This window comes from Malania oleifera, chromosome 8 (genome assembly GCF_029873635.1).
Source record: "Malania oleifera isolate guangnan ecotype guangnan chromosome 8, ASM2987363v1, whole genome shotgun sequence".
NCBI lineage: Eukaryota > Viridiplantae > Streptophyta > Magnoliopsida > Santalales > Ximeniaceae > Malania > Malania oleifera.
The window spans coordinates 52,521,391-52,544,399 of record NC_080424.1 but is presented as its reverse complement, the minus strand read 5'-3'; the positions used below and the strand labels follow the sequence as shown (position 1 = coordinate 52,544,399).

Here is a 23,009-nt window from a genome sequence, read left to right as displayed (position 1 = left end):
ACAATTTCAGATCAGATTTTCCTTTTAATATATATCAAAGACAATATTAGTTTTGGAATTTTTTCTTATGAACTCTGCAAATTTGCTTTAACAGAATAGGTTATTTCACAAGATTAAACTTAGTTATGATACTCAGCAATTTAGTATTTAAATCCAATACTTCAATACATAACCAAATTTCAGAATCAATTTGAAAACTAAGGTGTAGTCCCAAGAGGGGGGGTGAATTGGATTTAAAAAATTTCTTTTAATTCTTTTCAAGAATCCTTAAACCTTCTTTAATTCTTTTTAACGAATTCTTGACTTCTTGTTGAGTTATCAAATACACAATGAATACTTAAAACAAAATTCAACTCACATCCACAATATAAGTATTTAAACAATCAAGTAACCAATCAATCAACCAAACCAATCAATTTTCCAATCAACCAAAATATCCAAAGATATAAGATTCAGCTTTGGTTTGTTTGCAGCCCTGTAAATATGAAAGTTTGATTCAAGCTCTGTGGTAATGAATTTGTTTTCTCAAAATAATTTCCAACAAAACATCCATATTCTTCCCAAAATTCAGAATTCAAATAAACTCTTAATTAATTTATCTTTAAGTGTTAACCAATTAACGTACTCCCTTACGGTTTCCGCAAAATATGGATTAACCAACGTACTCCCTTTCAGTTTCCGCAACCCAAATCAAAATTAGACTTTAAGTTTACTTAATTTCTAAATTTATGTAGTATATATGATCAAGAAATTAAATCATCAACGCAGTTTATATGTGCTGAAAATAAAGAGCAAGGGAAAGAGAGAGTGAGACCACGGTTTTTACGAGGTTTGGCTTATCCCCAGCTTACGTCCTCGCCTTTGGCAAACCACCAAAGGATTCACTAAAACTAGTTCCTTTGTCGGGTGGAACAATACTGTTTACACACTCCTTTAGGAGGCTAGAGCCCGCCTCTCTTAAGCGATACCCCACGCTTAGCCAATGATCCAAATACCTTGAATCGTCCATGAACATTGCAAGATTACAAAAGAGTAGCTGCGTACAAAAACACTCTCAAATAGAGTAGATTAGTACAAATTTAGCACTATGTACTTCAACAATTCAAATACCAATATGAAATAGAATTAAAGCTCAAGTATAGAGATCACCAAGGGTTCTTTTATGATTGGGAAAACTCAGTAATAGAACCGTAGGTTGATGTTTCAGCAGCAATTCAGATGATTTCCTCCAGCAAGAGTATGAGCAATAGAGAACTTTGAGAGAGATTGAGAGTTTTAATGCAAGTGTGTTGTGTAATTGCTTGGTTAATAATTTTTTGGGATTAAGGTTGTATTTATAGGCTTTTTAGGATTAGTTTCCTTGTTCCCCAAGTTACTTGGAGTGTACACCAAGTTTTTATAACGTCCACATTTGAAAAACTAATTTTCAAAAATTTCCCATTAAGTTCAAAAATTTGAAATCCCGTGGAGTCAGTTGGCTGGACAGGTGATTGGATAATGTTTTTCAGAGGGTCAGTCGGCTAGACAGTCAGCTAAGACTCTTCTGTTTGCTAGAAAATAAATTCAATAAATTGTCAGTCGGCTGGCTCGACACAGTTCAAAAATGTCAGTTGGCTGGGCAGTTTATCCACTCTAGTGTTTTTGTCAGTCGGCTGGCCAATCTCAGTGTTTTCTGGTTAGTTGGCTGACCAGTCCACTTTCTGAAAATCTTTCATTTTTCATTTTTCATTTTCAAAATTAGTTTTGCTCTCTTGCTTTGATCTTTCATAAAACATTTTCCGGGTTTTTTAAAGTAGGTCTCCAAGTCCATAAATATCCCCTAAAGAGTTTCAACAATATTTCAGAAGATATTTAAAATATGAAGCACTTACAGAAAGACTTCTAAGCCATTTGTCATTCTTCATGCTTTGGTCTGCTACTTGTCTTCAAACTTTAAAATACTTTAAGCTTTTCATCGAGTTCTCTTTAATATCCATGCTCTCATGATCTTCAAGTTTTATTCTTTGAATCCATGTCATTTAAGCTTCATATGACTTTCTTTGAAGTATAAGCTTGCAATGGATCCTTGTCCTTGCATTTACATGCTTGATCCTTGTAAGTCTTGAAATATCATGACTCAACCAAATATGTTAAGTTTCACTTGTTTGTTAGCATCAAAACAGGATATTAAGTCTTGTAAGCCCAACACAATTTTTCTTCTCAACAATAATAATAATTTCAATGAATAGTCCCAATAAACCAATTTGAAGTGTCTTGTAAAATAGATGAAGTAATCACATAAGATTTCTATCAGCTGCGTATTAAATTAAGATTGATCTCAATTTCCCTGTAATATTACTTCAATGAGATATTTAATTTCTCAAGATATATCTTAGTTATAATTCAAGAACTTCAATATTCAGAATATTACCAATCAATTGATTCCTTGATTTAAATACCAATTAAGATTAGGATTTTGGTAAGCCCTCAATATCCAATCAACAACCAAACAAAATAGTTTTGCTGATATCAAATATGGATCAAAAAATTCAGTGACTCCCAATGTTTAGAAAGTGTTAAATAATCATACACGCAGGTTATATGCTTGCAGTAAATTAAAGAGAGTAGTGAGAAGAGCTGAAGACCGTATTTTTACAAGGTTTGGCTAGTGGCCTACATCCTTGCCCCAAGCAACCGCTGTTAGGATTTTTCTTTCCAACTTTCTTACAAGGTAAAGTTACAACCTTCCCTTATTAGGTGGAGATCCCTCTCTAACAAGAATTCCCCTTCTCGTTAGCCAACGATTCAATAACCCCGAATCGTCAAACAAAAATAAATCTCTCTCTTACAAAAGCCGCTTTACAAATATACGAACCCCATTAGATAGATGATAGGATAGAGACGAACGGGCTAAGAGGACCCATTCACTCTCTGTTCCATTCTTGCAGATATCAACTATACCCCATCTCGTTAGGCAACGATTTAACAATCCTGAATCGTCAAACAATAAGAGAAATAAGAAGCAACTTGCGTACAAGTAAAACTCTCAACAAGAGCAGATTTGTACAATTGAAGAACAATATACTTCAATCAATAATCAATATAGAAAAATGAAGCTCAGATGATTGTTACCAAAATTCTGATTTAATTTTGAAATTCTCAGGACAAACAAATCAGAAAAATCGTGGCTTTGTCAGCAATAGCACAACAATGCTTTAGCAGAATTTCAGCAGTAGTATTTTGAATTTTGAATTCGTATGTGCTTGCTAGTTGTGATTAATTCATGTGAATAATAAATTTTCATGTTGCCCAAGTTATTTGGATTATTTCCCAAGTTTTTTGAAAGTTTGGGGATCAAGCAATCAAATTTGGAGACTTTCCTTTGCTGTTATAAATTTAAAATCACGAAAGTCAGTTGACTGAAATATTGGGGTCAGTCGCCTGTGCCTTTTAAGTACAGCGTATATTCAAACACAGAATGGGGTCAGTCGCCTGATTCTATTTTTTCTATTTAATTTTCATCAGCATAAAATGTCAGTCGCCTGATGGTGAAGCATCAGTCGCTTGATCATGCAAAACATATGCTTTTAAAAACTTTGTTTTCAAAACTCTTTTTAGCTTTTATACTTGTCATATTGATTTGAGGCTTTTGAAAATATTTTCCGAGATTTTCAAACATAGGTCTCTAAGTCAATATTAATTCCTAAGAGCTTCATGAATCAATATTCAATTGTTTGAAGTACTTACATGAGACTTCTTAAGGACTATGACTTTCTAACCACTAAGTCTTCATGTATTTGCTTTGCATTCAATGTTTTCATGTATTTGCTTGGACTTCCTTCATAGCTCATTTACTTAAGTACATACTTCATCAAGTTCTTCTAGCTTTAAGTACAAGCTTTCAATAGACTTTTCAAGCACTTGATCTTGATCTTTTATCAACACACTTGAGTCCTGAAACTTCACTTAACCAAATATGTTAAGTCCCTTTGATTTGTTATCATCAAAATAAGATTCTAAGCCTTGTGAAGCCAATAGCATCAAGAAGAAGGTTAATTTCCTTTCTTAACTCCTATTTTTTTTTTTTATTCCCTATTCCTTCAAATAGATTGATGGCCCTATCTTCAAATCCTTTGAAATAAATGCCAGTTTTTTTTTTCTAACCATCCTAATTTTCCAAAGCTCCAAATCAGAAACTTGGAGCAATCGCTTCATGTTCAGTCCTTTAAGCACCTCAAAACCGGAGGAGAGGGGACTGCCTTGCAAATTATCAAGAGTTGAACTGGGGGATTGAACCAAAACTACGCAATATTCTTCCTCTTGAGATTTCAAAGACTCCCGATTGGACTTCTAATTAGCATTCTTAGCTTGCATGTGAGCTGCTTTTGCAATGATGGGACCTCCATGTTTGCTTGAAAAGAGTCCCAAATTTGATCGGGGCCTTGAGAGGAATGACACCACTTGGGACTTCACAAATTGGAAAGGAAATGAAATAATTGAGCTGACGAAGGGGACTAGGGGAAGTAGCCTAAAAAAAAATAACAACAAAACCAAACCTCATGTCCCAGTAGGTGGGGTCAGCTATATGAATAATTTTTTGTCAATTTATGTGATCATGGACCATTTCTTTTGAAAAATTAAGGGCTATTAAATCCCTACTCAGCATCTCATTCTAAGTTATTTTAGGTCTACCCCCACCCTTTCTATTGCCCCCCACATAACTAACTCACTCTTCCTCATTGGCGCACTTTGTGGCCTATGTTGCAAGTGTCCAAACCATCTGAGTCATCCCTCCTTTATCTTATCTTTATAGGAGCTACACTTAACTTATCGCAAATATGTTTATTTCTTAATTTATCTTTCAGTGTTATACCACTCATAAACATTCTCATCTCAACAACTTTTACTTTTTGGATATTCTTTTTCTTTGTCACCCAACATTCTAATTCATATAGCATAGCTGGTCTTATGGTCGTCCTATAAAACTTCCCTTTTAATTTTAAGGGTATTCTATGATCACAAAGTACACTTGAAGTACTTCTCCATTTTACCCAACCTGCTTTAACTCTATGCATTACATCATCTTCAATTTCTCCCTTAGCTTGCATAATGGATCTAAAGTATTGAAATCTACAAGTGCTAGTTATTTATTCATCATCAAGTTTAACTTTGTCTCCAATATTTCTCCTACCATTACTGAAATTACATTTCATATATTCTGTCTTATTTCTACTTGTCTTAAAGCCTCTAGATTCCAAAGTTTCCCTCCATAATTCTAACTCAGCCTCTACTCCACCCCTAGTTTCATCAATCAATACGATATCATTTGCAAACAACACAATGGAACATCATTTTGAATGCTCTTAGTTTGTTGGTCCATCACTACAGCAAAAAGGTAAGGGCTTAAAGCAGATACTTAATGTACACCTATGGTGATTGGAAATTCTCTTGTTTCTCTCAATCTATAATCTTTACACTAGTCATTACTCCATCGTTCATATCCTTAATGACATCAGTATACCTACTACACACAATTTTTCTTTCTAAAATCCACCATAGAACTTCTCTGGGTACCCTATCATATGCTTTCTTGAAGTCAATAAATACTATATGCAAGTCCCTCTTCTTTTCCCTAAAATTTTCCGTTAATCTTCTTAAAAGATATAGCTTATACTTCTATGGTAGCTCTCCTAGGCATAAAACCAAATTGACTTTTTGAGACCTTCATTTCTGGCGTTAATCTTGGTTCAACTAGCCCTTCCCATAGTTTCATCGTATGATGCATAAGTTTAATTCCACGATAGTTATTACAATTTTGAATATTTCCTTTATTTTTTTATATCGATATTAAAGTGATTTTCCTCCATTCATATGACATTTTCTTAGTTTTTATAATTGTGTTAAATAAATTAGTTAACCATATAATTCCCTTATCACCTAAGCGTTTCCAAACTTCAATTGTGATGTTATCAGGTCTTACAGCTTTTCCATTTTTCATATTTTTTAGTGCAAACTTAACTTCGTTAACTCTAATTTTGCAAATAAATCTCATATTTGTAGTCTTTTCTTCATTTGTCAATTCTAAGTTTAAGCCTTCTATTTGGTTTTCATTAAACAATTCTTATTAAAGTAACTTCCCCATCTTTCTTTTATGTCTTCGTCCTTAGCCAAGGCAATATCATCCTCACTTTTTATACATTTTGCATTTCGTAAGTCCTTACTCTTCCTTCCTCTAGCTTTAGCAAGTTTATATGTCTCTCTCCCCTTCTTTTGTATCTAATCTATCATACAAACTATTAAATGATTTGTGATTAGCTTCACTAACGGCTTTTTTTTGCATCCTTTTTCGCCTCTTTATACTTTTCAAAGTTATCCATGTTTCTACATTTTTGCCACATTTTATACCAAATTCTTTTTGTCTTTACGGATTTTTTGACATCTTTATCCCACCACCAACTTTCTTTTCTATTCTCGCAAAGGAGCACATGAACTCCCTCACTTTCCTCATTTTTTCTTGTCAGCCTACTTGAAATCCTTGAATGTGAGCTTGTAAGTGTTGCCACAGTGGGAGCAAGAACACTCAACTGATGGAGGAACTGCAGCCAAAGACAAAGTCAACATTGAGGCAACTTTGAGAGAGGGAGATGGCTTCCCAACCACCTGTCACAAATCGTGTGAAGTGTCCTTATTCTTCTCATAGCCCTTGGGCTTCCATTTTGAGTTCGAGATTGCTCAATTCCCCAGACCCACATATGACAAGGAGATTTTGTGCCAATCCTTTGGGTTGAAGCCCTCCGGGAAGGCTCTATTCTGCCAACCTCCAACATTAATCTCTTCTAGGGCAAGAAAATTTCCCAACCTGTTTACCTTAATTTGAAGCAGCCAGGTTTTATCCTTGTTCCTCATGTGATGAACCAAGGAGATACAGGTCCCTTTTTTCGGCAGATCCAGAAATCTTGAATGCAGCAAGGAACCATAATCCCTTTTCCACCTCCAGGAAAATGGAGATTGTCCTGGCTTCTGAGGAGATTGATGTGCTCTCCATCAAGAACCAGATCAAAAGGACCTTTAGGCCACCACCATTCTACTTGGCAGTTCAATAAAAATCTAATGCACTAGGTTGATTGTATTTTCCTTGCATACAACTCGACAAGTAATCAACTATGGTATATGATATTGACATTTATTTTGGGATATTTTAATAAATTCCCAAAAATCATCTTAACTATATATATTAGTGGTTGAGGTGAAACAAGTGAGGGGAAAAAAATTGGGGGGCGGGGAGGAGGTGGATGGGTTTGTTGCTGTGGCTGGGCACCACAATGGGCATGAATTTGAGAGATGTGAATGTAAGGGCAATTTATTTTTTCCTGTATATATATATGACCACTACATAGCTGTGTGTGTGTATTAAAAAAAAATTACCGGGAGCTTTGGTGTCAATCCTTCTTTGCGTGTCTGTAGTCTCTGTAGTCGCTGTGTTACTTGATTGGTAATCTCTTGATATTTTAACTATCATATATTGCTACTGATTAATGCTTTCAATCTTCTAGGCATAACCCACCAAGTTTTGTTGAGAGCTTATCAAGTTAATAGAGGCCGCCTTCCTCGTATTATCTTGAAGATTCGTGTAGAACTTATTATATTTCTTATTTCACTGTATTTTTGAATTGTTTGTAGTCGGCAGTTTCTGCGGTTACTGGCATGTGCTTGGATTTTTATTTTTATTCTGTTTTATTTTTTGTATTGGTTTTTTCTCTTTTCCTCTTGGGGGTGGTTTAATGAGTTGGCATTCATAGCATATTTCTCCTGATCTCCATAAGTTAACGTTTGTTGGCATGTTTCTTTTTAGCTGAAGCTGACAAAAGTAAAAAGGCAAATGATGGAGTATCCAAGTCTAAATCTCGAGCTAGAAAAATACTATCATTGAGTGACATCCTATTTAGGACAGAGGTGAATAGTGATATTTCACAAGATGGTCCAAGGTCTGAAAGAGAAGATTCTGATTATGATGAAGAATTGGAGTTGGACTTTGAAACGACAGCATCAGGTGATGAAGGGAACGATTTGGAATCTAATATTTTTCATGGAAGTTTAAATTTGAAAATTCGCCGAAGAAGTGATTCAGATAGAGAAACTGGCGGTGTGAATGGTTCATGTGATTCACCTACATCTTCATCACTAAAAGACATCTCAAATTACCAGGTTTGGTTTTAGATACATATTATTTACAGATTCAACTCTTGTCATGTTCAATAAAAATAGAAAACCTTGCGTGTAGTTTTCAGAAGACCTATTTCCTGCTTACCGTTCTGGATGTGTCCTTATAAAATTTTTGATTTTTTCAAGATTTTTGAATGTCAACCTGCATTCACTATCGGGTTGTTAGACTGGCCCATCTCTTTTTGAAGTGAGGACCCCCTCTTTTTGAAGGGTTAGGCACTGACGTTATGAAGAAAAAAATGATTCTTTAGATCAAGTGAGAACCCCCTCTCTTTTTGAAATCACACCCCAGAAACTTTTGCGAAGGAACGAGATTTCTTTCTTTTCTTTAAGGAAAGAGATTTCTTTATTTTCTTTCTTCCAAAGTAAAACCACTTTAAATACCCCTTTTCCTTAGAAAAAAACAATCTTGCCCTCCCTTAGATGTGCCTCAAAGTCTCCCATAAGAGATCGTTCTATAGACCTCCCATGAATGGACGGAAACCACTTTGAATTTGAGTTTCGAAAATTCAAATTCAAAAATAACTACCAAAACTAACCAACTACCAATTGCCATTGTTTGAAGTTGACAGGTGGCATCAAACGGGCACATGACTACCCTAAAATCCTTGACCAATCAGAGGAAAACGACCCAAAATTTTGAATTTTGATGGGGCCAGTCAACCACCTACAGAGGTTGGTTGACCACCTATAGGTGGCGCTAAGCATTGAAATTGGAGGGAAGGATGATTGACCGCCGGCCAGTTGGCTGCCTTAGGTGTTCCACTACCTCTTTGCCATAGCTTTCATACATTCAATTTAATCATTGTTTTGTGAGGTAAAAGATGACTATCAACATCAATAATTTAAAGTGAATAAAAATAAACACATGTAAGATTACACAAATGAAAACAATAAAGAAATAAGAGAGAGAGATCCAAACTCTTTATAATGGTTTAGATATCTAAAGCCTAGACTGCAACCACTTTAAGATCCACCATCACCAATGGGGCTAGAACCCATTACTTTTTACAAGGGTGAAGACGTCAAATACACCCTTTACTTTGGCAGAGGTAAGAACATAATATAATTAATAAAATTGATATGCATAAGGAATGATATGTAACTCAAAGAAGGTCAAGATATGGTACAAAAGTTTTGGATTTTAATCTTTAAAGGTAAGCAAATTTAGAGATTCAAGAGAGATTAAGAGTAGGAAGCTTAGAGAAATATGTTGACTAGTTTCTTTAGTCTTCCTCTTATATATAGATTTTACAGTCAAAGTACATTTTCACCTGTTGGAATATGTTAGTTGTTCACCCAGTTGGTTCCTAAGATGGTTGACCTGTCAACTAGCTATTATATTTTCAACCATAAATGTAATCTATCTAGACCATACCGAAATGGACTTGTAGCAATCTAGGTACACTGCCAAGGCCAGTCAACCGCCCCTCAAGAGGTAGTTTACCACCTTGGCATACCAGCTTTGATTACTCTACTTTTTTTTATTGCTTGTTTCACAAAGTGATAAAATATATGTAATTTTAGCACATAGCAATACAAATAAGAAATTTCCAAATACAAAATAACAACTAGAACTTTCTTCAAGCTTTATTTAACTTCCAACTTTGATTACTAGAAAACTTGTTACTTTAAAACTCAAAAACATTAGTCCAAAGAGTTTGTTTTTATCAAAATTAAGTGAATAAAATAATAGCTAGTAAGTTATCGATAGTCATTTTTTGCCCAAACATATTCATAACCTAGCTTAATATTTGAAACTTAAGTTAAAAACAAGCTAAAAACAAAGAATGAAGAAATTTTGTTCAAGGCACTCAACAAGCCACTTAATGGCGGTCGACAGACCCTCTTTCCACTTGTCTTTTTTTTTTTGTGCATGTGTGAATCTTTTTGGTGCCACCCATATGGCAGTGGAACAACCCCATGAAGCAGTGGATCAGTTCAGTTTATTTTCAAATTTTATTGGTTGGTGAACTTGAGTGTGCCAATTGTACTAATTGTTGCCATGTGTCAGGTAACGTGGGTTATTGTTTGTTGGCAGTTGGTGGTTACGGTGGTCGAAATTTTGAATTTAAATTTCTAAATTACCAACCCCCATTTCCCTTTACCATGCATGGTCCATTCTCTACATATCCAAGTGTTTGGGGGGGGGGGGGGGTGGGGAGGGGTGGGGGTTTAAGGAGAGAACATAAAGGGAAATTTGAGTTCTCTGGGGTGATAGAAAGTATTTCATATTTGGGAAACGAGAGATCCCATCATTCGCTCATTTTTTTATTGGGTAATTTGTGTGTTTGCACGTATTAAGTATATCTCCCACTTGAAAACACTTTGTTGCATGTCCTTATAAAATTTTAGGTTGTTTCAAGATATTTGAATATGCCAAGCTGCATTCACTATCAAGTTGTTAGACTGGCCCATCCTGGAAAGTAAGTCGAGGAAAGAAACACGTCAAAATTTTTTTTAAAAAAAAAAATGTCATCTTCTAAGTAATCTTTATTGAAAATTGATTTTCTTGATTTTGCAAAGAAAATGAAGGCATTTCATGTGATGGAGTTCTCTTGGGCATATACAGTTATGCCATCTTTTGAAAAAAGAATGGTGGAAAAAGAATTGATATGAAAAGCCCCTTGGTTAAATTCTCAAAACTCATGCCTAATTTGTTGTTCTCTAGTTCAGGGTATTAGTTTTGGTTTGCAGGCTGTTTGCCCACAAAACCAATAAATACTAGCAGTGTGGTTTTTTTTTTTTGGGACTTTGGATATTAACATTGCAAAATGAAGGGAAATTTTAAAATGATTGGGCTGGAATTTTCTACATATAGCAATAAATATGGTTCTCCGTTTGCATTGTCTTTCTAATTATGCATTTCTGTTATATACTGTTATGATTTTTCAAAAAAAAGCATGTGAATTGCGCAACAAATAAATCCTTTTCCCATATTTTGTGTTATTGCTTATATACACACACAGACAAACCTGCTTTTCTGACTCGATCATTCAATGATTGCTGACTTGCAGCCTGAGGCAGTTATTGATATGAAGCAGAGATATGTTGGCCACTGCAATGTTGGGACTGACATCAAACAGGCCAGTTTTCTTGGTCAAAGAGGTCTGTAATTTATTATTGTCCTTCTGACTTCTATAGTTTCTGGACATTAGGATAATGCCACATGTGTTCAAATGAGTAGTCAGGTTTAATACTAGATGTTTTGTTGAACTTGTTAGATTACTATACATAAAGGCTTAAGCTGTTAGGTCGTGGGCAACAATGTATATCAAGCTTTAAGACTCCCCTGCACGTGTAGCCTGAGAGCATGTGGAGATATAAACAAACAAGAACACCTATTATAGGGAATATAATAATTTTTAAACACCACACAATAAAGTGAGCAACAAGACTAGAATTCTGTGCCTCCTACTAACTAGTTATGACACCATGTTAGACAACCACTTTACCTAAAAGATTAAGCTGTTAGGTTGTGGGCCAATAATGTATATCAAGCTTTAGCAGAACTCTTTAGGCAACTCCAATAGGGTGACAAGTCTTTTGTATCTCTATTGATCTGCAGGTGAATATATAGCAAGTGGAAGTGATGATGGTAGGTGGTTTATCTGGGAGAAGAGAACTGGTAGGCTGATAAAAATGCTTATGGGAGATGAAAATGGTAACTTTTTTCATTCTATTTAAATGCTTGTCATATATATTAATGATATCTTCTAGTCCATGTTACTGTCTTAAGATTTCCCCTTCATATCATCTGCAGTCGTGAACTGTGTGCAGTGCCACCCATTTGATTGTACTGTTGCAACCAGTGGAATTGATAGCACAATTAAGGTAAGTTGAAAAGGAATTTAATTGAATGCTGCCATTGAGTGTATGTAGATGATTACTAATAGAACATGATTATTAGATTTGGACTCCAAGTGCTTCTGTCCCATCCATTGTGGCTGGTGGAGCAGCTGGACCAGAAACTGCTGATATGTTGGATGCTATGGAGAACAATCAGCGCAAATTACGCCATAATCGGGAGGCAATACTGTAAGGGTTGCAAAATTCTTTCTTTTGCATAGGAACTAAACTATTATATTTAGATCATTTGTTCAGAAGATAAATCACCCAGTGTTCCCAAAATTGACTTTGAGAGACAAGTTTCAATTGAGATAGAATACTTAGGGAAGTTCTATGGTTGGTTTTAGAAAAAAAGGTGAATAGGTATATTGATGTTATTAAGGATATGTACAATGGAGTAAGTAATGAATAGTGTTAGGACTACAAGTGGAGAGGCTAGGGATTTTTTAGGCACAATAGGTGTACATTAAGGATTTGCTTTGAGCCCTTATCTTTTTGCTCTAGTAATGGATGAACTTACTTGGAGTATCCAAAATGAGGTTCCTTGGTGTATGTTGTTTCTAGATGATATTGTCATGATTGATAAAACTAAGGTGGAGTAGAATCTAAGTTAGAATTATGAAGAGAAGCTTTAGAATCTAGAGGTTTGAGGATAAGTAGAAATAAGATAGAATCAATGAAATGTAATCATAGCAGGAGGAATGTTGGAGAAAAGGTTAAACTTGATGATTAAGAAATCAATGACATTTTTAGATTTTGAACCTTAGATCTATTGTGTGAGTCAAAGGAGAAATTGAAGAATCAGTATTGCATAGAGTTAAAGCAAGTTAAGTGAAAAGGAGAAGTACTTCGAGTGTGCTGTGTGATCATAGAATGCCCTTAAAATTAAAAGGAAAGTTCAATAGGATAGTTGTAAGACCTATATTGATCAGAATGTTTGGTGACTAAGAAACAATGTATTCAAAAAATAAAAGTTTCCAAAATGAAATGTTAAGGTGGATGAGTGGTATAACGATAAAAGATAAATTAAGGAATTGGCATATTCATGGTAAGTTTGGCGTAGCTCTTATATAAGATAAGGGATGGATAGATCAAATGGGTTAGGTATCTACAATGTAGGCTAAATAGTACGCCATTGAAGAGTGACCTAGTTACTATGAAAGGTAGTAGAAGGTGTAGGAGTAAACCTAAAATAACTTGGAATGAGATAGTGAGTAAGAATTTAATAGTCCTAAATTTCTTGGAAGAAATTGCCCATGATTGTGTAAATTGGGAAAAAAGAATTCGTGTAATCGCCACCTAATGGGACTTGAGGCTTGGTTTTTTGTTGTTATTATTGTTTATTTTTTGTTTTTTATATTTTTAGAAATTTTGTAGATATTTTTAATTTAATTATATTTTAAATTCATGGTCGTTTTATTTTAAACTTAATTGAAAAATATGTATAAAATGAATTATTTAATTTACAAAAGTTAATTTTGCATACTAAAATGTTCTTTCAATAGGTTGCTAAATCATTTGAAAGCCATAAATCTTGTTTTTAGTTTTTTGAAGAACAACTAAAACTGACAATAAAAATAGAAAATTGACAACATGAACAACAAATAGAAAATTGTCATAATTCATATCTTCATTGTACAGAAATAGAAATGGAAAACAACAAATAGAAATGATACCAAACAGACCCTAGGCTTTCTTATTTGGGGAATAGTTGTTTTGATGTGAATTGTAAGCTTAATTGGACTGCAAACATTTATGATATTTGGAGACCTAGTGACTCCCTCATTTTTTGTCACATTTCACTCAATTTAGATGCCATGTTGCAAAGGATTGGCTTCAAGAAGTTGCTAGTTTTCTTTAGCTTTTGCTGTTCTTCATGTACTTGTTCTCCCTTTGTTCTAATATATTCCACATTTCCTTTTCCTTATTTTTTTTTATTATTATAAATATTATATCATGTTGTGATATAATAGCATAAAATATATTATGAATATACAACAACAACAATGACAAGCCTTAAGTCTTACTAGGTGGGGTTGGCTACATGAATCCATTTTCGCCAATTCACCCAATAAAGAGCGTTTTCCTTTTTTAGATTAAGGGCTATTAAATCCTTCCTCACTATCTCATTTCAAGTTATTTTATGCCTACCTCTTATCCCTTTTCATGTCAGAAATAATAATTAACTCAGTCTTCTTCTCAGGTACTTTACTAAGTCTGCGTTTCAAATGCCCAAACCATCTAAGGCACCCCTCCTTTATCTTACTTTCAACCAGTGTTATGCCTAAATTATTGTGTATATGTTCGTGTCTTATTTTATCTTGTAATGTAAAACTACTCATCCACCTTAACATTCGCATCTCAGTGACTTCTACTTTTTGTATACATTGTTTCTTAGTTGCCCAACATTCTGAACCATAAGGCATAGCTGGCTTTATAGCTGTCTTATAAAACTTTTTCGTTTAATGTTAAGGGTATTCTACAATCACTAACACACTTAACGCACTCCTCCATTTTACCCAACTTTTTTTAATTCTATGCACTACACCTTCTTCAATTTCTCCTTCAATTTGCATAATAGATCCAAGATATCTAATTCTATTAGTTCTATTAATCTTTTGATTATCAAGTTTAATCTTCTCTCTGTTGCTACTCCTTACATTACTGAAATTATATTTTATATATTTTGTCTTATTCCTACTTATCTTAAACCCTTTAGACTCTAATATGACTCTCCAAAGTTCTAACTCGGATTCCACACCACTGCTTCTATCATCAATCAACACAATATCATCAACAAAGGACATACATCAAGGGATCTCATTTTGGATATTCTTAGTAAGTTCATCTATTACTAAAGTAAAAATATATGAACTCAAAGTGAAACCTTGATGTACACCTATTGTGGTTGGAAAAGCTTTAGATCCTCCTTTTATAATTCTAACTTTAGTCGCTACTCTATCATATATATATATATATATATAAAGGTAATTCTATTGCAAACCCCTTACTTTTCTAAGACCTACCAAAGAACTTACCTAGGTACTCTATCATAGGCCTTCTCTAGGTCAATAAAAATCATATGCAAGTCCCTCTTCCTTTTTGTAAACTTTTCCATTTAACTTCTTAAAAGATAAATAACTTCTGTTGTTGATCTCCAGGCATAAAACCAAATTTATTTTCTGAAATCTTTGTTTCTAATCTTATTCTATATTCATTTACCCGTTCTCATAATTTCATCATCAGGGGTTCTAACTTACTATTTATCCATTTTTCTGACATTTTCTTGGTTTTTATAATAGTGTCGAATAGATTAGCTAATCAAATAATTCTTTTATTCCCTAAATTGGTCCTATAGATTTTTCACTTTTTATCTTTTTTAATATCATTTTAACTTCAAAGACTCTAATTTTGCAAATAAATCTCCCATTTTTTTTTATCTTCTCCTCGTTTGTCACTTCCAAGCTCAATCTTTCATTTTTGGTTTTTATTAAACAACTTGTCAAAGTATCTCTGCCACCTCTCTTTTATGTCTTCTTCTCTAATTAAGACATTATTATTCTTGTCCTTTATATATTTACATCACTTAAATCTTTTTATTTTCTTTCTCTAGCTCTAGGAAGTTTATAAATGTCTTTTTCTCCTTCTTTTGTACTCTATGCTTAGCTTCACTAATAGTCTTTTTTGCATCTTTTCTTGTTTCTTTATATTTTTCAAGAATTTCTATATTTCTACAATTTTGCAATATTTTATACCAATTTCTTTTTGTTTTATCAACTTTTTGGACTTCTTGATCCCCCTTCTAACTTTCTTACTACTAGAGTATTTTTCTTTGGACTCGCCTAAATTCTCTTTCACTATCCTTCCAATTGAATTTGCCATTTTATTCCAAACAGTATTTGCCTCTACCTTATCTTCTAATGTCCAATCATTATCTTTGAAATTTATTATATTATCTTCCTTCAATATTTAGTCCTCTTGTGTTGATTTATGCTGCTTCTCTTCTTACATTTTTAAATTTGTATATCTAATACTAAGACTCTATGTTGCATGATAGTGTAATAAAATATTATATTGTATTATTAGAACATAATAATAATATTACTTCCCATCTTCAATAACATAACGTTTATTATTGTAAATGTCATAATTGTGTTAGATAATACTATATTAGAAGGTAAAATACTATATTATATAGTATAACTTATATTTTTGCATTATTATGTTACAATATAATATAATAATTCATTATAGCATAATATATTATTATAATTCCATATTTACATATTATTATGTAGTATATATATTGTTCAACATCTTATAATAGTCCATTAGCATCCCCCAACTACTTTTGGTTCTGGAGAAAAACTTCTTTAAGAGGTTTTTGATTAGTATTTACCGAAGCAAGCACTACATATTTACTACATCAACTTCTTAGGTGTCCTAAGTGATATAATCACTTAATGAATAAGTGGCGCCAAATGGCAGCTCAGAAGTTTCCCAAGGCACCTTTAACAAGTTCGTAGACACGCGGTTGTTTCCAATTTCCAAATGACTGAAGCACTCATGTCTAATGTCTTTGCATAGGCACTTAAACAAGAAGAGTTCCCCTAACTATGAAATTTTGTAGAATACTTGTTTCTTGAATATCATTTGACAAAAATTTCAGATTATCTAGTATTCCACCAATTTATAACCCAAGATTCTGGACTTTTAGTAGAACTTACTCTGGGATACGAAGAAACACCCAGTACTCTGATAATTTAGTTGTATTAAAGATTTGGGCATTAAACTAGATATCACTAACAACTAAACACGCTTGTAGGGCCATTTAGCACAGGCAAGAGATACTTCCTATTATTCTTTCTTAATTTCATATTCTATGACCAATGACTTTTTTTGTATATGTTTTTTTTTTTTTTTTTTTGGGTTTCTTTTGGCAGGCTTTTTGACCTCCTTGAGCGGTTTCAGATGCATGAATTTGCTGAAGGGTACTCAGAGCTAATCTAGTTTCTACTTCATTGTGAAGGTGACTATTGCAGTTTCTACTTCATTGAGCTAATCTGTGAAAGCTGTTGAAACTTTTATTTCATCTTTCCTAAGGAAACCTCCCAATGGTTCTCATATGTACCACGACTCAATGTCCAACTTTACACTCGTACTGAGGGACGGCTTAGAAAAGCTAGCTCTACTTCCACAAAATATTTACTTTATATAGCACCTTGCTTACATTTATTTATTTATTCTTTGTGGGATAATTTTCTTTCTGTAACTATACAGTAGAATGATGTAGAAATTGTAATAAAACAGTTCCTGACCCTAGGAAGGTAAGCTGTTAAAGCTTGCAACTGGTGGTTAATCGCGATAGATTAACTCAACACAGGAATAAAAGGTTTAATCCATTAATCAGAAAGCTTATGAAATAAATGTTTCTCAAGGTTTAAATAGGATGCTGCATCTCCATATACTCCTGTAATTTTTTAGCTGTTGTGTCATCACGGCTTTTATGTTGCACTTGTAAGTTCCTGATTGCAGTTTTATTCCCCCCCCCCCCCCCCCTCGGAATTTCATGCTATTGCTAAAAAATTCTTGAACCCAAATTAGATGTTATGTTCCTATTGAAATGGGTTAAGCATATAAATTGATATATGTTTGTAATAGTTTTGTTGCTTCTCATTTCATGTTTCTTGCTGCTTTTTATTTTTGGCATTTAAAATGGGCTGTTTGGAGTGTCTTGCTAAATTTATCATTAAATGCTAGGAACAGTTGAAAGGATATTTTTACATGTTAAATGAATTGCGAACCAATTAAGCATGATACACGTATGCAGTGCCATGTGTTAATTTTTGTTGGCTTTGAAACCAATTGCTCATAATAAGATGGGTTAGTCAATAATGTTGTTAGTCATACCTCAAAAAGAGTGCTTGCGATATATCAGAGGACATAAGTAGGAGTTTTTTCCCATTTTAATTTTATTATTTAATAAAATATTAACTAATACTTTGTTTGGGAAAAAATTCCCATTTTAAAGGCTGACGTAATCTCGCAGGATGGTTTTGCGAGATTTAAACGCCTAAGAATTCTGGTGCTGATGCGTGGCAGTCAAATCTCGCAGGACCATCCTGCGAGATTTGCATTTGAAGTTGTGGAAATGCTCTGTATATCTGGTAAGAGTGTTTGATGAAATTTGTAGGGGAGATCTCTGAATTCCGCCACCAAATCGTCTTGTTCCTCTTCTTCAATCCAACTGGGCTGAGTGGGTTTCTGGGTAGTCTTCTTCGGCTGCGTTTTGGGTTTTTTCTCATCTGGGTTTTTGGAATTGCTGGAGTACTGAGATTGGGTCTGTTTTTCTTGGGGTGGAGTGAAGTAGGTTTGGTGTAATTTGAAGCTTTGGAAGTGGAATTGAGCTTTTTGAGCTTGGTTTTGGTTGAATTTGAGAGTTTTGTTGGCTAATTGAACTCGAAGTCGAGCTGGGTTTTGGTTGAGTTTGATTTTTTCCTGGAGGGTTTAAGGAGTTTGGTTTGGTTTTTGGTGGAGGGGGCTGCTGGATTTCTTCTTGAACAGGGGGGCTTCCACTTGCACCACCTTTGCTAGTAAGGCTCTTCTCTTACCCAGAGAGGGTTTGCTCTGAGACTCTGAGTCTTCTGAAAGTGCACAGAGGAACACACAAGTGAAGAGGAAGAAGAGAAGATAAAGAAGAATTACCTTTCTGCTGAAAAAACTGGAGCTCTGGAACGAAGCCATGTATGGCTGAAATCAAGAGGGGCTGGTTTACACAGCACAGGTTGGAGTCTCGTGGCCGTTTAAATCTCGCAGGCCCATCCTGCGAGATTACGTAAGCCTTAAAACGGGAATTTTTTTCCCAGACAAAGTATTATTTAATATTTTATTAAATAATAAAATTAAAATAGGAAAAAACTCACATAAGTAGATACAATTAGATAATTTAATGATACTTGTAATGTTCTGCCGTACTACCATGCCAAACACCAAACAATCCATGTACTGTTGGGGCTACTTGTTTTTTGACGTATTATGTATTCCCATGCACACTGGTGTAAGAACAGTATTTAAACATTTTGGTTACAAATGAGTCAAGTGCTGGTCTACATTGAAGCTGTACAAAAGTTCTGGCTTGCCTGATGCTGATTGCTAGGGTCTCAGGACGTGTGCCTCTGATGCAACTGGCTTAGTTGCAGGATGCCCTCCAAATTTTCATAAACTAGCCCTTGATTCACTTGCTTAAAAGTATATAACCACTGTACTTGGTGAATGATATTATGCTGATTGATTTTTCTTGATTTTTTGGCACCATTCGCAGATACAACATTGTTAGCTTTCTCGAATTGTGGGGCTTTACCTGTTATGCTAAGGTTCGACGAAGGCAGGTAGGCAACTGGTTGATGCTGCTGGTAAGAGCCTATTCGACTTTTCAGGCTATCCAAGCCTCCCCAGCCAAAACAAAAAAACAAAATAGAAAAAAATAAGGTAGATTAATTTTGGAGTTGAACATGGATAGCTCTAGTCCATGTCAGGAGGAGAGCTTCATTGTTGTCTTTTTTTTTGGGGGAATTTTTAATCCTTCTGTGAAGCTAACATTCTGCTTGTTGATGTATTTGTTAATTAAAATGTTGTATAGTTGATGATGCTCCTAACTCGAGTTTAAAAGTTGGTGATATTGGGCATATAATTGATCCTGATAGTGTAAATGATATAATTATTTTTTGGCGTAGTAGGTACAATAATTATAAAATTATGAATTTAAATGCAACTTTAGTTACTTTGTTGTGAAATAAATTGGTATAATTTCTTGAAAATTTAAAATGACCTTATAACTGCTCTTCTATTTTACTATTAGACAGAAAAAAAAAAAAAAAAAAAACTACAGTAGTACAACTGACAATGCGACTATCTTTCAAATTAAAAATTGAGAGTTGAAGCTAATAAGTTATACCAATTGATAGGGGGTTGATCAGGTGGTCTCAATTTGATAAATTCATTTTCTCAAAGATTTAAACGTGAGCATTGGATTTTGACTGAACTCAGTTTGATGAGCTGAACTATTTTGAATTCTTAGACTTTAAGAACCACCTAATGTGCATCTATGCAAGCTAAAATTGGACGAGAGTTAAATGTGCTTGTAAAGGGCACAAGTTTGAAGCAAGAGGATGTATATATATATGAGTAAATAGGGAAATGGGGAAGAATCATAGATGGATTAAGGAACTATTTTAGCCTCTGCTATGTTTGTTTTGGTAATTAAGATTTATGAAATTAAACTGGATTGTTTGTATCTAATGTTGATTGTCATCAAATAATTTAATACAAAAGATTATTAATCCTCTATTGTTTAGCCACAATTATTCTTCTGTCTTATATCATATAAATATTTAAACATCCCTCTTAAATCAGTCCTATTCTGCACCATTATTGCACCAAATACAAAGCAAGACCGGAGTAGGCTTAAACTAAATTATCTAAGCCCCAAAACAAACATGCCCTTACAAATTAAACAAACCTGTTAGCGTATAATAAACTTCCTTTGACATGATTGGTCGATGTTTTTGGTTCTTTGTATTGAAACCCCATCCCTATGATTCCCGTCTCTCGTAAGAGAGATCGAAGTACGCATGGACCCTAGAAGCCTCCTCCCTCTAGGCCCCTAGGAGCAAGAAGATCTCCAAGTTGCACGTGCACCCAAAAATTCCAATATGTATATTAATGCATATTTAATGATTGCTTTTTCTTTTTTTGGGAATTTTTATTGAATTTTATTATATATATATATATATATATATATATATATATATTTAGAAACATTGAAATATTTAATTGAACCTATGTAGAGAGAAATGTTGTCCAAGCGTGGTGACCACGTTAGACAAATAATAATGTTAGGAGGGCTAAAGACTCTAGCAATGAGTTTGATGAACCTCATTTAGGCTTGGCGATTGGCTTGGTCTAATAGTCCTAGACTGAGGTGTTCTCTTTGACCCACTAACCTCACGAGTTTGTTCCATAAAAGACGTCTTACTTAGTTAGAGTCCAAACACTACTTATAAGTCCAAGACCTCTCTACCACAAAGTGTTGCTTGTGGCTTCCTTTTGCATGGGTTTGTGTGGGCCTTTGTTTGCATGACCCATGCATCCCATTTAGGTGTCCAATTTTATCCTCAAAAGTTATAACAAAGAGGCCTGGTAAAAAATGAAGTTGACTCCTAGAAATAAAAAGGACTCGGACTCAATAATAAAAATGACTCAAAAATTAAAAGGACTCGATTTTTTTTTTTTTAGGAAAAAAAAGGACTTAATTTTTTTTAAAAATAAAATACTCAATTAAAAGACCTCAATTTTAAAATTAAAAGACTCAATTTTAGAAATAAAAAGCTCAATTTTTTTTAAAAAATAAAAGGACTTAATTTTGAAAATATTCGGAACTCGGTTTAAAAATATTGGGACTCAATTTAAAAACAAGTAGTACTCAATTTAAAATAAATGACACTCAATTTGAACTAACCGACACTTAAGAAAAAAAGGGACTCAAAATAAATGAGACTCAAAGTAACCAGGACTCCACTTAAAAAATAATTGAAATTCAATTTCGACATGACCGGGACTCACGGACTTCATTTTGAAAAAGGGCTCCATTTTGAAATAACTGTGACTCATTCCTCAATATTCAGGACTAAAAAGGTTCCTCCAATTTCCGGGATACAAAGTTGGCTTTTTATTATATAGGGTCTCCTTAGAAAGGTTTGGTTAAAATTGGGGTGTCTATACAGTGTATAGCCATTGAGAAAATCACAACCCATGGAGAATCAACAAGCAATTACAACTCAGAGTTAAAATCATCATATAAATTCAAGCATAAACAAGCATAATCACAAGGCACGTGTAAAGTGAATGATTCATTGCACTCGGGTTATCCTCAGACACCTACAGAACGGTTGTTTTGACTCAGCCTCACCGGTATACTCTCAAAAATAGTCAAGAAGAGGGGGTCACTCTCGTATGTGAGGAAAAACATCATGATCAAATATCTCACATACTTCTAAGAACCAACGATGAAAGTGGAGTGGACTATTCTCATAAAAATGGAATCTGGCTATTAATGAGGTGTCGGGTCCTTCACCCCAGCACCATCTCATCTACTCGCTACATCCTACCAAGACCACCCTAAACTAATAATTCACAAACTAGGCTTGAATACATCATATGCATCAAAGAAGGGCTTCAAACATGTTGGGATATAGTGTGTTGTGTCCCTAACTTGACCATTTTGTATTTGGAGCAGGTATTTTATGTATTTTTCTCATTTCTTTTTTTTTTTCTCTCTCTCTTTTGCTCATTCTTTTCTTTACATGTTTTTATGTCTTGGCCAACTAAAACAATTGTCACAACTTCTATCATCTTCATGCTACTAATAGGGAACTAACCTCAAAAAGGGAGTTCATGAATTATGTTCATCTCTAGGGGTGACTTAGTTCTCACGTCTTAAGTAGGCTACAAGACCTAGGTTTATATCTCTTCATTATACATCACCTCTAGGCTAGCAAATGCAAATACCAAGACTAGCATACAAAGGATATTTGGAGAAGGAACGTTGAGTTTCGTGAACTCAAGAGTATATGTAAATGACTCTCACAAAAAAAAAAGGGCTCAACAAAACCTCACAAGGTGTCATAGTTGCCACGGTTGTTCTTTCAGTATTCACAAGGAACCCTAAGTGAAACAAATTTTGTAAAATTGCATCCTAGCCTTGTAATATACCATGTGAATACCAAACTTATACAACAACATTAAAATGAATGAACTGCTACCCTCATGGAGTTGTAAAATAGGTAAATTGACTATCCCACATGAAACTATGCATATGCAATTCACTTCATTATTCGTGAGCATAATAAAGTCATCTAAAAGATACAACCTATGATTGTAACATAAAAGCTATATAAAAG

At 34.2% G+C, this 23,009-nt stretch overlaps 1 protein-coding gene across 3 annotated transcripts in view; it reads left to right on the top strand.

The window, feature by feature from the left end:
• Positions 1–19,736, top strand: part of LOC131162289 (protein ALTERED SEED GERMINATION 2) — an 80,954-nt gene extending 61,218 nt beyond the window's left edge. For 2 of the 3 annotated variants that reach the window (XM_058118602.1, XM_058118600.1), the window contains exons 14-20: positions 7,832–8,184; positions 11,220–11,310; positions 11,771–11,866; positions 11,966–12,036; positions 12,113–12,240; positions 16,995–17,080; positions 19,373–19,736. In XM_058118602.1, coding sequence (XP_057974585.1) covers positions 7,832–8,184; positions 11,220–11,310; positions 11,771–11,866; positions 11,966–12,036; positions 12,113–12,240; positions 16,995–17,061 — 806 coding nt within the window. In that variant the 3' untranslated portion in view covers positions 17,062–17,080; positions 19,373–19,736. Of the gene's footprint in view, positions 1–7,831; positions 8,185–11,219; positions 11,311–11,770; positions 11,867–11,965; positions 12,037–12,112; positions 12,241–16,994; positions 17,499–19,372 lie in introns of those variants that run through there. The other variant, XM_058118601.1, reaches the window with a different exon arrangement.
• Positions 19,737–23,009: the final 3,273 nt, after the last annotated feature.